The following is a 16,717-nucleotide window of genomic DNA, read 5'->3' on the forward strand; positions in this document are numbered from 1 at the left end:
AATGAAGACTGATCTCTGTATTGATGAGACAGGCCACACAGAGAAGCTTACGTAATGCAGGCAAACAGTATGGGAAGCAGCGGAGGTCTGGACAAGGAATCGACCTCATCCCTGGTCCCTGAGGGCCACCTCTGCAGCTTGCCGAATGCAGAACCTACCACGGGAGATCACCCCTCCCTGGGCTGCAGCTCCCTCACCCGAAAAAGCCAGGAAGGGCCCTCTTGGCTCTGAAATCCCCCGATTTTAAGTGAAAGGACACTAAAAAAAGGGCAGCAACAGTCTTATCTAATCTCATCCAGCGAAACCACCACCAAATGGGTGCATTTTCCGTGAAGGGCCACACCCAGTAGCTGTGGTCGTGCTCTGTGACCTGAGGTGTTTGGCAGCTGCTGTCAGAACAGAGCAGTTAATGTCCTACCTTCTGACAGAATCTCGTGGTGGGTCCATCCTCTGCCGACTCTGCAAATTCTGTCCAAGGAAGCCTCTCTCTCGTGCAGAAGGCAAAGGGCATAGCTGTGAAGAGGAGAAAGTCAGAATCACATTCAGTGCTCATGGCCTCTGAGGGGGCGCTCCTCAGCCAGCAGCTGAGGGTCTCCACAAGATAACAAGGCTCCTGAGGGTCTCAGCCTGGTTTCCAAGATCTGTGTCCCTCAATGTGGGTGGCAGGCAGACCCTAACCTTCTAGGCTTCATAGCAAAACAAAGGGCTGGGCCAAATTTCTTTACTCCAGGCTTAAAAACAATTGAATTGAGAGGAAAAAAACCAACAACAAACCATTCAGGGACTTGAACAGATATGTGCATAATCATTTCATAGCAGCACTATTCACAAGAGCTGAAAGATGGAAGTAACACAAGTGTCCATTGGTGGATGAATGGATAAACCAAATGTGGTTTGTATCCATACAATGGAATGTTATTCAGCCTGAAAAAGCAGGAACTTCTGACACATGCTATAATATGGGTGAGGCTCAAAGACATTACGCTAAGTGAAACATTAGTCATAAAAGGACAAATGCTATAGGATTCTACTGATAGGGGGGTACTTAGGATAGCCAGATTCATAGAGACAGAAATTAGAATGGTAGTTGCCAGGGGCTGGGTGGGGGAGGACAGAGTTTCAGCATGGGAAGAGGAAAAAATTCTGGAGATGGACGACAGGAGGGTTGCACAACAGTGTGAATATGGTCAGCGCCACTGAAATGAACAAAAATGACTAAAATGGTAGAGTTGATCTTGGGTATATTTTACTCTAGATCCCAAACTGCTGGCTAGTCTGTGGGTTGGTAGGACCACAGCCAAGACTCCCTGGGGAAAGTCTGAGGGCCACTGAGGATGGCACAGGTGACCCTGGGCACGTCACCATAGAATGTTCCTCCTCATGGGCACAGAGAGGCTTCTTCAGGAACAAGAAAAGCCACTCACTTAATGAACTCCCTTAAGAAATCTGGGAACCACCAGATGATGGAATGTTCCCCAAGGATAAATGCGTGACTAGATGCCATAAGGGGGCTAATTAAATAAGAAATTTCATTAAATTCATAAACTGATTTTTGTGTGCTTTTTATTTTTCAAGCAGCAGGTACTGACGTATGTAGTAACCGTTCACAGAATGCTACACATACTGGGTTGAAAATGATGCTCGCCTTTGTAGGAGAGGCTGGCGGCTGCCATGGGGTGGGTACAGGGATTTCTGGCCACCTGAGTTCTATCGTTCCCCAGCCTCAGCCACACTCTTTAGCGTCCGCCAGTCTGATGGTGTGAACTGGGAGAGCACCATGACTAAGTAGGCACTTCCCTTATCATTTGTAGGGGAGCACCTTGCCTCATGGTCACTGGCCTTTCTGGGTTCATCCTCCAGGCAGTCTTGTGCATAATTACCTTCGCCCATTTCCCAATGTACTGCTTGTCTTTGTCTTCTTGCTTTGGAGCACTGAATTCTTTATTTGGACTGATTCCGTACACTCTTTAGACCTTCCTTCTTCCAATAACCCAAATCCGTTTCCCCCCCCCCCCAGGGAGATTAGCCTAATCGAAGTTTCCAGAAGCTCGCTATAGTTCACATCGCTCTGAATGGACTAACCTGCAGGGAGGATATTCAGGAAGCAGTATGATGTGAACGGCAAGTGCCTTCAGTGGTCATGGCACAGGGTGGATGGCCTGTTTGGGGGGACTAATTACAGTCAACCTTTCCCAAAAGTGGGCCATGGGCCCAGGATAGGCAGCTGGTCCCCATATCCTTGTGAAGTAGGGGAGACACTCATTTCACAGAGAAGGAAGAGAAAGAAGCATTAGTCTTCCAATTCCTTTCAGTCGTACGATGGCTGGTCCTAGGATGGTGCCAGCCTGAAGAGGCTACCAATGGCACCATCACCATCTTGGCCCCCTGGGCTCTGCCAGCAATAGCCCCAGGGGTCTCGGGCTCAGACTCAAGACTCCCCAGGCTTGCCTTCAGCAAAGAGGGATAAACTATTTAAAGGAAGCCAACAAAAAAGCTGTTACTGACAAAAAAGATCCTTAATGACCATTTATTCTCTGCTTTCAGCACATTAGGAGAGACGGAAACACCCCCAGAGAATAAAACCTCCCTTTCTGATTTCACTGCAGGTTGCTAAGCTCTCCAAATTTCTCCATTTCCATTTTAATGGCTTCTTTTCCTGTTTACACAACCTCTGTAAACAAACTTTCCAAAGAGGAATGTGGAATGGAGGTTGAGGGGAGGCTAGCTACAAAGTCCAACTACAGCTTTCAGATTAGAGGGGAAGAGGACTCCTTATTTATTGAACCAACACTCTACGAGTCAGGCTCTAAATTTAGGCCTGGCCCTGCCCTCAGGAGCTGCCAGCCTAGATGGGGGGAACTGAATTATAACCTCGTGTGGCTGCTCCATTTCACACCGTGCTCAGTTCTATGCTGGGTAGTTCCCAGGGTCCCCCAAAGAAGGGGGTGTCTGTGTGAGGCCTTGATGGATGAGTAGGAGTTTGTCCAGATGAGTCCAGACCCAAGGAAGTGAAGAAGTTGGTTAAAACATCCAGTAAACATTTTGTCTCTCAGTAGCAGCGACTGTTCATTAAAGATAAAACATTTAAAGATAAAACTGAGCCTGCGTGCCTCAGTCAGTCATGCGTCTGACCTTTGATTTTTGGCTCAGGTCACTATCTCAGGGTTGTGGGATCACACCCTATATTGGGCTTGTTGCTCAGTGAGGAGCTGGCTTGAGATTCTCTATCTCCTTCCACCCCTCCTACCCCTTGTGTGCTCTCTCTCTCTCTAAAACAAATAATTTTTTTTTTTTTTAAAAAGATAAAACAGGGATGGGGGAATGGATAAACAAACTGTAGTCTAGCCATACAGTGGAATATTATGCAGCCATAAAAAGGAGGGCTTTTTTTTTAAAGATTTTTTTTTTAAATTTTTTTATTTGACAGAGATCACAAGTAGGCAGAGGGGCAGGCAGAGAGCGGGGGGAAGCAGGCTCCCCACTGAGCAGAAAGCCCCTGCAGGGCTCGATCCCAGGACCTTGAGATCATGACCTGAGCTGAAGGCAGAGGCTTTAACCCCCTGAGCCACCCCGGCACCCCAAGAAGAGCACATTTTTAAAAAGATTTAATTTATTTATTTGACAGAGAGAGACACAATGAGAGAGAGAACAGAAGCAGGGGGAGCGGGAGAGGGAGAAGCAGGCTTCCCCACCAAGCAGGGCTCAATCCTAGGACCCTGGGATCATGACTTGAGCTGAAGGCAGCCTCTTAATGACTGAGCCACTCAGGCGCCCCAGGAAGGGCATTCTGACATATGCCACAACATGAATGGACCTTGAAAACATCATTCTAAAGTGAAATAAGCCAGTCACAAAAGGACAAATACTATATGATTCCACTTATGTGAGGTCCCTAGAGTAATCAAATTCATAGAGACAGAACGTAGAACAGAGGTTATCAGAGGTGCGGGATGGAAGGATATTATTAAATGAGTACAGGGTTTTTGTTGGAGGTGTTGAAAAGTTTTGGGTATAGACAGTGGTGACAGTTACACTCTGTGAATGTGTTTAATGTCACTGAATTGTACCCTTGCCAATGATTAAAGTGACGAATATTATGTTTTATGTATTTTACCACGATTAAATATTTTTCATGTTAAAAAGTGGTGATAATTAGAATGGGAAAAATAAACTAACACCACGCAGACAACGGCCTCACAGAGTTTTATGGTCTAATGGAAGAGGCAGACAAATCAAAAGTGTCACCCAAATGAGTGAAGGTGTAAGTAACCAGGAACATGGAAAACGAGATGAACTTCTGGGTACAGATTTTTTGGATGCATACCTTTGCTCTTTTCTGCGACTGCACCAGATGACAGTAAAGGGATTTTTATGCAAAGGTACAAACCCATGAGGATGAAGCACTGAGAAAAGGGCGAGAGCAACAAAACACCGGAGGTTAGAGAGCTGGAGATGAGGGTAGGTATTGTGATGGACCCAGAAAATTCAGGCTCCCAGCAGTAGAGGAAGCCAGGGAACACCCCCCTCTCCACCACATACCTTTGGAAAGTTTCGGAGTCAGAGGTACCATGAGGCTCTGAAGGTGGGGAAGTAGGGAGGGGTGGCGAACAAAAATTCGTCAAAAGTCTGCTTAAGAAGCAGTCAGGGGTTGGCTGGGTGGCTTAGTTGGTTAAGCATCTGCCTTCGGCTCCGGTCATGATCCCAGGGTCCTGGGATCAAGTTCCTCACCAGGCTCCTTGCTCAGCAGGGAGCCTGCTTCTCCCCTTACTTTCTACTCTCCCTGCTTGTGAACTCGCTCTCCCTGTCAAATAAATAAATAAAATCTTATAAAAGAAAAAAAGAGCAGTCGGAAGCCCAGATCCCTCCTCCACTACATAAGGCTGGCATGAGTCCCTCCCACCCCTAGGAGAACACTAGGGCCTCATTCTCTAGAAGTGCTTAAACAGAAGGCCTCTGGCCTTGGGGAAGCCAGGATAGATAAAGACGAGGAGAGTGTCAAAACTAGAGAGATTCAGGAAACACTGGCACACTGGACCCCTATCCTCCTTCTTTTCTTGGCAGGGGGTAAGAAGAATCTTCTCTACAGACTCTGACCAGCCTGAAAAGGATGACCCAAAGACACTACTGTGAAGGGTTAGCTAACAAACAGCTAAACCGAGTCATCCTCTCATGAAGCTCAGTGGGAAGGAGCTCTTCCCACAAACTCAGAGCTTGCAATCAGCTTTTTAACCCCCAATTCTTAAAATATAAGCAGCTGGGGGGAAAAGACCAACTTGGAGTAAGTAGGAAACATGCAAGGAGGAAAAAAAAATGCTACCTAACATCTTCAGAGACAAGATAAAGTATTGCGATTATACAATAAGAACAGGGTGTCATAAAACAGGAACTTTCAGACCAAAAGAACTCTTGTAAATTCAAAATATGACAGCAGAAACAAAAGACTGAATAAAAGGCTAAATGGCAAATTAAGGTAAAATCTACCAGAAAACTGAGCAAAAAGACAAAGATGAAAAATAGGAGGAAATACTTCAGAAAATTAGGGATCTAGTCCAGGGTTCTAACAGCCTAATAGAAGGAGTATCAGGAAGAGATGGAAGGAAAAAGAGGGGAGAAAATCACTAATGAATAGTAAGTCTGAAGGACCCAGATTTCTAGCATGGAGGAAGCCACTGAGTTCCTAGAATAATGGATGAAAATAGATGTACACATATTATGTACTGTCTCCCCATTCCCCACAAGAAGCACCCTAAGGGCAGAGGTGTGTATCTTTTGGCTTGCTGCTGTATGTCAAATACCTATGATGGTACCAGCATGTAGCATATGCTTAATAAATATTTGCTGACTTAGGGGCGCCTGGGTGGCTCAGTGGGTTAAACCTCTGCCTTCGGCTCAGGTCATGATCCCAGGGTCCTGGGATCGAGCCCCACATCAGGCTCTCTGCTCAGCGGGGAGCCTGCTTCCCACTCTCTCTCTCTGTGCCTCTCTTTGCCTACCTCTCTGTGCCTGCCTCTCTGACTACTTGTGATCTCTGTCTGCCAAATAAATAAATAAAAATATTTATAAAAAAAATTAGCTGACTTAATGAAAAAAAAAATTGATACACACCATGGCATATCATTATGAAACTTCAAAACATTGGAGAAAATCCTACAACCTTCTATAGAAAAATAAACCTATCATATGCAATGGGTCATCAGTCAAAATGGCTTTAGACTAGTCATCGACACCCAAAGCCAGAAGACAAAGGACTAATGTGCTCAAACTTCCAAAGGAAAATTATTTCTAACCTAGAATTCGATACCCAACCAAACTATCAAGCTAGAGGTAGGAGGAACCTATTTTCAGAGATGCAAAGTCTCAGAAAGGTTACCTCCTATGTGTTCTTTCTCAGAAACCTATAGTCAACCCAAAAGAGGGAGAAAGGCAAGAAAGAGGAAGATGTGGGACAGGAGAAACACAAGAGCAAGATAAGGAAATTCCCCAGCATGACAGTGAAGGGAAATCCCAGGAAGACAGCCATGTAGCCAGCAGAGGGGGCAACTAATTCAGACTAGAGTAGTCAGAATGCTCTGGGGACATAGTCTCCAAGGAGATGGAACCAGGTAGAGAGTGTGGGGGAAACAGGTGATGGGGATTAAGAAGCACATTTGTCATGATGAGCAGCAGGTGATGTATGGAACTGCTGAATCACGATATCCTGCACCTGAAATGAACATAACACTGTATGTTAACTAACTGGAATTTAAATAAAAACTTAAAATAAAAACTTAAAAAAAAAAAAAAAAGGAGATGAAACCAGCAGACAGCTTCACATATCTAAACCTCTCCAAAGGAGTTAAGAAGCTGGAAGTTTGGGGTAGAATTTGGGGTAAGTGTGCAGAAAACAAAGCAAATTCTGGGGAAAACAGAAGGTGATTCAGGAAAAGAAATCTAAGTTTGCAAAATGGCTTGGCAGAGAATGGACGGAAGATAGGAAGGGTAGGTGTGAAAAGAGTGGGCAGGGGAGGCAAGGGACTCATGCCGTCGTCTTCCATAGCGGGAAGTTAACAGATGGTACGAAACTGAAAAATCAGGAAGCCGCAACACAAAGGTAGATTCCCAAAGAACCAGCTGAGAGTAGAAGCGGTTGCCTGGGGGGAGGACAGCTAGTTTTTGGTAACAGACCTTGTAGACCATTTGACTCCCAACCATGAGCATGTGTAACTTTGATAAAAATAAAATAAAGGTATATGGTACCAGGGGTACATTACAGGGAGATAATTTTAGATAGGGAGGTGGGCTCTGAGCTTCTGTGTCAAGGTTGGACAGGATCTAAAAGGCAAGGGGGGAGGGGAGGGCAAGGGGGATGAAGGCCAGGCAGGCAGAGGGAGCAGCTGTTTTAGCCACCTGGGAGGAGAGGGAGGGTGCTGTAGGGGTGTGAAGGATCAGGGAGGTCAGGGCAGAGCACAGCCGCGGTGAGGCCACAGAGGTGGGGGAAGCAACAGACTAAGCAGTACAAGAGTTGAGATTTGCAAAGATCTTTTCTAGAAGGCATGAAGATTGCGTTAGAAGGAGCCAAAGTGGACAGCGCAGGGAGACCAACTGGAAGCAATTATAGAAGCCAAGGTGAGAGCTGATGGTGCCCTGGGCCAGGGCAATGGTACGATGGTGGGCAGGAACAAGGGAATGAGTTCAGGACAATTTGGGAAGAAGAACCGGCAGGACCAGATAACAGACTGGGGTGCAGAGGCCAGGATTCCTGGCTTTCCAGTGCTGTTGACTAAAGAATCTTTCTACAGATGAGAGAAGAGATTTTTTAAAAATCGAGCAGTCTTCTTGGTGACACGAAGATTACACACTATTGTCTGCAGGCAGCAGAGAAAGCACACAGGACACACTTACTCCAGGCTTCCTGGAAACAGATGATATTCACCCCGCACACTGCGGCCACCTCTACAATGGCTTCAATGCGTCTGTGAAGGGCGGTGACCTGGCAATTCAAAAAAGCAAGGATTAGAATCTATTCTCTTCTGTTGGTTGAGACCAGTTTCAGAACTCCTCCCCAGGGATGTGAAACTACCCCCAACCTAGGCAGCTGCAAGAGGATGAGGAGGGTGTGTGTGTGTTCTGATATCCTACTCCCATCAATCCCAAAATCTGCAGTAAAATGTGGAAGTGCCTAGGGTGCCTGGGTGATTCAGTCATTTGTATCTGACTCTTGTTTCTGGCTCTGGTCGTGATTTCAGATTTGTGGGATCCAGCCCCGTGTCAGGCTCTGCACTAGGTGGAGTCAGCTTGAGATTCTCTCTCCCTCTGCCCACTCCCCCTCCATGCTCTAAATAAACAAACAAAAGGTGGAAGTGCAGAGGTTTTCAGGTCCCACGTACTCAACGCTGCCTTTCAGAGCCTCAGTTTGTCCACCTGGAGAATGGGGAGAACACCATCTGCCCCAAGGGGCTGCTCAGAGGACTGCAGAAGAAGCTTATCTGCTATTTACTGCAAGAGGTGCCCACACCCAGGGCACACCTTAGTCATCCCCTGGGCTAACTTCTCCTTTTGCCTCAGGACATAGTCCACTGTCTACCATCCTGCCCTCATGGCTTCTGGCGTGACTTGGACTGCCACTTCCATTTTCCTGGGTGTCTCTTATCATTGAATGAATGGATCCCATTTTCCAGACATGACCTCCTTCAGGAATATACTTCCCCACTCCACCCAAACCTTTCTTGATGGGTTATTCCTGTCAAGGGTTGCACACCAAAGCTCTGTGGAGATCTGTTAGGTGCTGACACTGTGCGGAGTGTTCTCCTGGGTGCTATGGGGGGGTGAGAACACTGTCCCTTGCCCCTGACAGTCTGGGATGGTTGAGGAAACATATTCACAGTCAATTAATCCAGAGACAAAAAGGGATCTTGAACCAGGAATATTTTAATCCAACAAAAGCAGAAGGACCAAAGTGAAAGATGATGCAGAACCTGACCTGAAATCCAACTGACCTTTTCTCAAGAACCCCTAGGAGTTCAGAGGCATGCTGTATCCCCAGGAAACCTCTGCAGACCAAGTCTTAGAAGGCTGAGCAGCTGGAGGAATGCTGGGAAGAAGCGTAGCCAACAAGGCACCTGTGTCTGTGACACTCTATTTCTTTAGGGACATCCCAGAATGCCATCACATTTATATTAACCATAAGGTCATAAGGAAATGCGTCTCATATTCCTACCCTGAGGCACCATCAGCTGACAGACATCTGGGTTTGGTGAGTCCCCACCCTCAGGATCCCGGAAGGACAGATGGGTCCTGACCGGTATGCACTGGCAGGTACCCTTCTGGCAAAAAAGAGGCAAAGTTCCAGAGAGAACATGAGCCAGACGAAAGGCGCCCTCCCAGTGGATGAACAGAACTTCAGATGCATCGCAGGAGGGGACATAGAGGGGAAGGTGGAAACAGCAGTGAGGAGTGAGAGGCTCGATCAAGAGGAGCCAGAGATGTGGGCTACAGGGAAGGGGGGTTAGTCAGGGCAGAAGCATCTAGGTGACAACTCGTGGTGCCTCCAGATCCATAGTGAGTGGCCACCCAGGGACTGTGGACGTGTTCAAAACACACAGCGGGCCAACAGCCCCGTTTATGTATTTATGGTCAAAAGAGGTTGCACCTGTCTTGCCACGGGGGCATCTGCAGGCAGGGGAGTTCTGTTCTGAATGAGTCCCACACGCACAGTCCGAGGCGGTCTCAGCTGCTCCTCCGCGGCCTCAAAGGCATATCCCTGCAGCTCAAAGTCCCCTTCAGAGGCAGCTTCCAAAGCCCTGCTGGGCAGATCAAGCTTCCTAAATGGGCAGGAAAGGTGGGAAACTATTTGCATGAGGTCTGCTGAATTGAAACCTCCCCTCCATGCCCCACCGCCCATCACCTCTGGGGGGGCAATCTGGAAAGGAGGTGCACAGAGCAGCCCAGTGCCATGGCCCACTCGTGGGAAGCTGCAGCAGGGGCTGGGAGGGGGAGGGCTCTGCCTGGTGGAAAAGGGACACTACACTGAGTGTGGACTTCACCAGGGAGGTGCCTGTCCCAGTCAGGCCTGGCAAAGCTGGGGAGTAGGAAGGCGGGGCTGCAGGGTGATGGGTCAAGAGGTTGATGTTCCGGAGCTGTTGACCTCAGGGTGGAGATTAAGTCTCAGCAGTCAGCACAGAAGAGAGGCAATGGATTTCCAAAAGTGTTTGTGGACTAGAATCAGAGGGCTCCCTGAGCCTGGCGGGTGGGACAGGCTGTGATAAGGCAGAGCCGCTGCTGAGAACTGAGTTTAGGAGATGGCTGGGTGGAGGGGCTGGGACTGATTGCATGGTAGGGGTGGGTTCCTGTGACCCTTCGCTGCTAAGGGTTACAGGTCTCCGGTGAGCCCCACCCCTGTCCTGCGGCAGCTCCCACCAGGGGCAGTCCCATGCCCCATACTGGGGGGTGGGGGCCTGGTGGGACCCAGGTATCCAGACCAAAGACGCAGGCACTCATCCTGGTTTATGGTTTATTGACAAAGGCAAATGGATTATTTATAAAACCTTCTGCCTAAGTGACCACTGGCCAAATGGCAAACTCCTCCTGATGCTGGTTGGATGCCCAGTGCTCAGGCGAAACCCGCAGGTGCACGGGACATGGCCTCTGGCCAGGAAGGCCTTACCATCTAGGGGCAAGATGGTTATGAAATACTCAGGGAACACATCAAAAAATAACCTGACAGCCATTATCTAATAATAATATTTCTCTCCTACTTTAAATCACTTTCTTAAAGACGTTTCTTTCAAAATCACAGCCCTGTCAGCCCAAGCCCCCTGTCGCCACCCCCTGCCAGGCGGTTTCCATGTGACGGCCCTGACAGCTCCAAGTTGGGTTCCGCCCCTGACAATCAGCTTGCTTTTCAAATAGTCAGGGTTCCGTTCACTTCAGCAGGTTAGAAATAGCAGCAGTGCCCACACCGCACCTCCCCTCGCCTTGACTGCCTCAGACACAGTCCTGCCTTCAAGCAGAGGGCTCCCCTGCCACAGACCTCAGTCCTAGGACAAGTCACCATGGAGGACAGGAGAAAAAGAAGGGCTCTGTGCGTCCATTTCCCCTTAGGCCCTCGGGCAGGGGGAGCAGGACCATCCTTTCAGAGACATCTTGGCAAGCCTGTCCTCCATCTTGGTCTCCTCCCAGGAAGAGAGCAGATGGAAGAGATCTTGTCTCATCCTTGCAAGCCCACCTGTAGCCGTCACCTGGATGACAGAGGTCCCTCAGCCTCTGGCCGTCTTTTCTTATCCAATACCCATAGCTGTTGGCTCTCCCCATCTTCCCACCACCATAAGCCCCATTATTCTGAGATGTGCAGCCTCTCTGCTTTGTCATTACGCTGAGTGCTGCCTCCATCCCTCCCCGACCCATCTCCCTGAGGACACTCATCCTCCTAGGCTTCAGGTGGCACAAGCCAGGCCATTCCAAGTCACACAGAGTGAGCTACCCTCAGGGTGTTTAGTCACCTCCACCTTCCTGTTATCCAAGTAGTCCGTCACCATGCCCTAGCCCATTTAGTCTTGGAGAACCCAAGTGACCCTTGAGCCCCATTCCGTGAACAAGTGTTATGCCCACCAAAGGCTTGGAATGGGGATGTGGTGGACATAGACCAGTATGGCTCTGCTGGGGGGTGAGGCAGAGACCAATAGATGAACCATAACCTCAGAAGGGCTCCATGCTGCCCGAAACCCTCCCTTGATCCCTGTATTGGCCTTCTGCCCTTCTGCCCCTTATCCTGATATTAAGGCCCCTCATGGCCTCACCTCTAATGTCAAGGAGGAAAGCCCACCACTTCCTGCTCTGGCTGCAACATACCCTCCTGGGTCCCTCCCCTGGTGCCCAGCTCCCCCACCAGGGTCAAGGCAGGCCTCGCCCGAGGGAGCCCAACTCCTGCCTCCTCTGCGACCTTTAGCTTCTACAACTTCATCTTCCCTCTCTAATAGCTCTTTACCATCAATGTTTTGAATAATTAAACTAGAGCTTTGCTACTAAAGAAACACATGTTTGTGGGAGGAAAAAAAAACAAACAGTGGAAAGGATGTCAAATGAAAACTGGGTTCCCTTCCCCATCCCGTCCCTCAGGTCCAGTCCCAAATCTCAGAGACAACCCCTCTTAACAATGTAGGTATTTTTCCAATATTTTCCTCTATGTGTGTAAACTACACTGGTGTCCTGTATATTCTGCTCTACTACTTGCCTTTCTTATTAACAATATGCTCAGACATTCCTCCCTGTCTCCTGCAGACCTACCACATCCACCATTAAAGCCGCGTGAGAGTCACGTGGGTGGCTCAGTTGGCTAAACTCCTGACTTCCGCTCAGGTAATGATCTCAGCCTCATGGGATTGAGCCCTGCCTCCTAGGGCTCTGTGCCCTTGGGGAGTCTACTTCTCCCTCTCCCTCTGCCCCCGCCCCCACTCATGTGCACACTCTCTCTCTTTCTCTCAAAATAGAAAAAAAAAAGCTATCTGAATCTTTCCCATTACATAAATAAATAACGGAGGGAAAAAAAAAAAAAAGGACACAGGTCCTTCTTGCTACTTCACTTGCACTCCTCACCTCCCCTTAGTAGGGAGCTTCCCCAAAGCCCTTACCTCCCACACCTCCCTCTGCCGCCTGTTCCCTGGGGCCCACTCCCCACTCTGAATTTCCACCAGCCTTCTGGTTGGCTTTAGCAAAGGGAGAGCCTCAACCTCCTGTCTTCATCCTTCTAGACCTCCCTGTACTACCTGACACTCTGTCCCTATCCTGCTTGGTGTTTTTAATACTTGCCCTAGGTCCCTGATGCCTCCTTCCTCACCTCTTGAAGTACCATGCAAAGTCTTCGCTTCCTGGGCCTTTTTTTAACAGCAGGTTCTCCCGAATCCTTTCCCAGGCCTTTCCCACTCCACACCCACTCTTCCTCCTGGAATGAGGACAATCCCAATACCAGCCTCCCCCAGTGAGGACCACCTCTGCACAGTCCCTGTAGTGGGTTGAACTGTGGCCCCCGACGAGACACCCACATCCTATATGCAAAACCTGTGAATGAGACCTATTTTGGAAAAAGGACATTTGCAGATATAATTAAAGCCGTCAAGATAACATCATCCTGGATTATACAGGCAAGCCCTAAATCCAGTGACCAGTATTCTTGTAAGAGATGTGCAGAGGACAGTCAGGGGGAAGAGAAGGCCATGTGAAGACACAAGCAGAGATTGGGGTGATGCTGTCACAAGTTAAGGGATGTCAGAAGTCACCAGAAACTGGAAAAGGCAAGGAAGTATTCTTCCCCTAAAGTAACTCTGTTACTTTAGACCTTCTTTTTTTTTTTTTTTTTTTTTTTAAAGATTTTATTTATTTATTTATTTGACAGATCACAAGTAGGCAGAGAGGCAGGCAGAGAGAGAGGGAAACAGGCTCCCCACAGAGCGGAGAGCCCAATGTGGGGCTCGATCCCAGGACCTTGGGATCATGACCTGAGCTGAAGGCAGAGGCATTAACCCACTGAGCCACCCAGGCGCCCCAGACCTTCTCATCTTTCACCTGCTCTTTTCAAATTCTTTAAAGACTCCCACCACCATTAGGACAGGTCCCGCTGCCTTAGCATGGTGTATAGGACCCCTGGGCCTACGACAGCTACTTTTCCCTCCCCCTACCCTCCCCCCACAGCATTCTACACCTAATTCTAATCCCTGAATGAGATGCTCCCTGGTGTCTGGGCCTTGATCCGGAGTACCCGAGCCCTTCCTGTCTCCAAACCAACTTCTCCATCTCCTTCAGGATGCAGTCTCAGCATGGCGCCCCTGGGAAGCCTTCCTGACCCACCCCCACCTCTGTTCACGTACACTCTCTCCAGCCCACCTTGCATCCTTCTCTCACCATGTACGACAACCGTGAAAAGGCAGAAAGCCCCTCCAGGGGGGAAACCGTGGCTTACTCATCCTTGTACTCCGAGTGCCCAGGACAAAAATAAACATGCAATAAATGTTGAATGAATAAATGCTTCTTGGTTCTGGCTGTCTTAAAATTGAGAGTCCATGTATTTTGAGGATTTCAGCTGCCTGACCCAGGCAAAAGCCCATTTAGCTCATACACTTAAACATTTACTAAGCATCTCTTTGTGTTTGGCACAGCAAGTAATCGGGGAGAGAAGGTGGTCTTGTGTGGAAGGCAGTCAGGAGCCCCAAAGAGGGGCTGAGGACTCAGGCTCCACCAGCCCTTCCTTCACAGAGGTGGCCATGTCAGTCAGGGTATAAGAAGTGAGCAGGAGTTTAAGTGAGAAAAGAGTTTTTAAATGACTAACGGTTTTCCATCTTCAGTTCACAATCCTGTGCATAGCCAAATCCCACCCAGTTGCAGGGACTGAGCAAGCACACTGGCTAATACCCTAGAGGTAAAGCCTGAAAGGCCTCAGCGCTGAGTGGAAGAGAATCTTTTCTGAACAGTTATTGTAAGCCAAGTCCTTTGATGGGGCCCAGTCACCACCAGCCAATGGGTGTTGGCTCTCATTTTACCACGCATTATAATTCCTACCCACTCTGGAGAAATCCAAATGCTCTCACACAAGGTCCCTTTTGCAAGGCAGTCCTTATCCCAGTCTCTAGAATGTGCCTCAGCCAGTCACCTATATTGGAAACTCATTTCTCTTTTCCTAAGACTCTGCTTTACCCCTTACACCACACACTCTCTCCATTTGTTCCCAGAAGAACATGTCCACCTCATCCTTAAAAGAAAGAAAGAAACAAACAAAAAAACTATTTCCATCCTGAGACCCTCTTGCTTTAAGACATCTTCAACTCTAAGAGGCTTCCCTCTTGACAGGTATGGTGGAAAGTAGTAGGTCAGCATGATTTCACTGGAGAAAACTTAAAGGACATCCACTTCCAGGTATCCCTCTTTGGGTATGAAGAGCCCTTTTCAACAGAGTTCTCTACCACTCCTACCCCCAAAGGCAGTTGTTCTGCCTTTATCATCCACTAGCTCTGTTTAAATGAGCCAGTGGATGGTCAAGTTCACTTTATGTTCTCTTGGGTCTGAGATCGGGCCTCCCTGCAGTAACTCCAGTACAGCCAGTGGCTGGGAACCACTGTTCCAACCACTGTTCCACCCTTGAGTTTCAGGTTGATCAGGTTCCTGCCTCAAGGTCATTGCCACAAGGTCAGGAAGTGCATGTCTGGCTTGGGTGGGGGTAATGGGGGAGCCCACCAGTGGGCAAAGCAGTGGAAGGAGATGATGTCAGAAGCTGCATGGGGTCAGAGTTTGGATTTCACTCTAAGAGCCATGGGACTCCTTCACAGAGGAGTTTTTGTTTTGTTTTGTTTTAAAGATTCTATCCATTAGTTGAGAGAGAGCATGCATGCACAAGGGGTGACTGGGGAGGGCCAGAGAGAGAGGGAAAAGCAGGCTCCCTTTTGGGCAGGAAGCCTGACAACTCTGGGGCTGGAACCCAGCACCCCAGGATCACGACCAGAGCCAAAGGCAGATGCTTAACCAACTCTGCCACCCAGGTGCCCCTCCTTCACAGAATTTTAAGCACAAGAGCAAGAAGATATTATTTACATCTTCGGGGCTGCTTGGAGAAAAATGGACTAAAGAGAACCAAGAGTGAAAGTGTCTTCCAGCTTTGTATACCCAGTTCCAGCAATGCACTAACCTAGTCCTAGTGATGCACACGACTGGCTGGGAGCAGAAAAACATTTGCACTGAATGTGGTAACTAATTCCTATGGCCTGCCAGTGGGTAAGGTTCCTACTCAACCAGATTCAGCCAGCCTCTACCTCCAAGGATCTGCCAGAGACCTAGTCACTGCAGGAAGTAGGGGCTGGGCCTGGACAGTCAGGTGACCTGCTAGGTGCTCTGGCTGAGGCACTGACCCAGACAGACACCCAAAGCACAGGCCTGCGTCTGGGGAGGAAGCTGGTCCCTGGAAGTAGGTAGAGAGCTGGATGGCCACAGAGAAAACGACAGAGAGTAAAAACCCATCCTTTCCCTTCCAGGTTCTTTTCCCTTCCGAGTTCTGGGCAACAAGGGGGAGAACTGGCTTGTAAAGGTCACTCGGGGGTTATGCAACCCCCGAGGCCCAGAGCCATCACAACTAGATCTCCTAAAGCTTCTGCTCAACAACTCAGATCTCCATCGCCCGGTCAGAACCCTTCAGATCCCGAAGCACTCTCCCTGGTTCCCCAGACCCACACTCACTGGTCCCAAGGTCTGCCCACCCGAACCTCTGGGCCCCAGACCTGGTTTCCTTGCCATAGAGAACGCGTTTCACCTCCCGCAAGTCTGCAGGAGGCAGGTGCTTCTCCAAACTGTGCTCCAGCGACTCCCACTCAGGACCCGCCATGGCTGGAGTCTGCAAGCGCGGACGAGGCGCTAAGGTCCAGACCAGTACTGCCTACCCTTTGCCCCCAGAAAGAGGAGGAGCCGACAACCAGGTCCACGCACGCGCTCTCCTCTCTCCCCTCACCTTCGGCCTCTGGAGGGCTCACGTGAGGTACGCCCCCTCCTCGGCCTTCCCGGGCTTCGCGGGTGGGACCGCCCCTTGCCCTTCGCGCCTCTTTGCGCACGCGCTAGGACACGCCCCTTCCACCGGCGGGACCGCCCCGAGCCTTCGCGCCTCTGCTGCACGCAGGAGCTGCGGCTTCTTGCCGCTTGCCCCCTTTGCGGGTCCCCAGATGCGTTCTGTTGCCACCTCCCTCGCCGTCCGGTTCCTGGCCGGAGGTGT

General features: G+C 49.3%; 1 protein-coding gene across 1 annotated transcript in view; it reads right to left on the reverse strand.

The window, feature by feature from the left end:
• UPB1 (beta-ureidopropionase 1) overlaps positions 1 to 16,402 on the reverse strand; it is a 29,886-nt gene extending 13,484 nt beyond the window's left edge. The window contains exons 1-4 of the mRNA XM_032309365.1: positions 16,233 to 16,402; positions 9,629 to 9,800; positions 7,882 to 7,969; positions 419 to 513 (exon numbers count right to left, since the gene is read on the reverse strand). Coding sequence (XP_032165256.1) covers positions 419 to 513; positions 7,882 to 7,969; positions 9,629 to 9,800; positions 16,233 to 16,336 — 459 coding nt within the window. The 5' untranslated portion in view covers positions 16,337 to 16,402. The remainder of the gene's footprint in view (positions 1 to 418; positions 514 to 7,881; positions 7,970 to 9,628; positions 9,801 to 16,232) is intronic.
• Positions 16,403 to 16,717: the final 315 nt, after the last annotated feature.

Source organism: Mustela erminea, chromosome 13 (genome assembly GCF_009829155.1).
Source record: "Mustela erminea isolate mMusErm1 chromosome 13, mMusErm1.Pri, whole genome shotgun sequence".
NCBI lineage: Eukaryota > Metazoa > Chordata > Mammalia > Carnivora > Mustelidae > Mustela > Mustela erminea.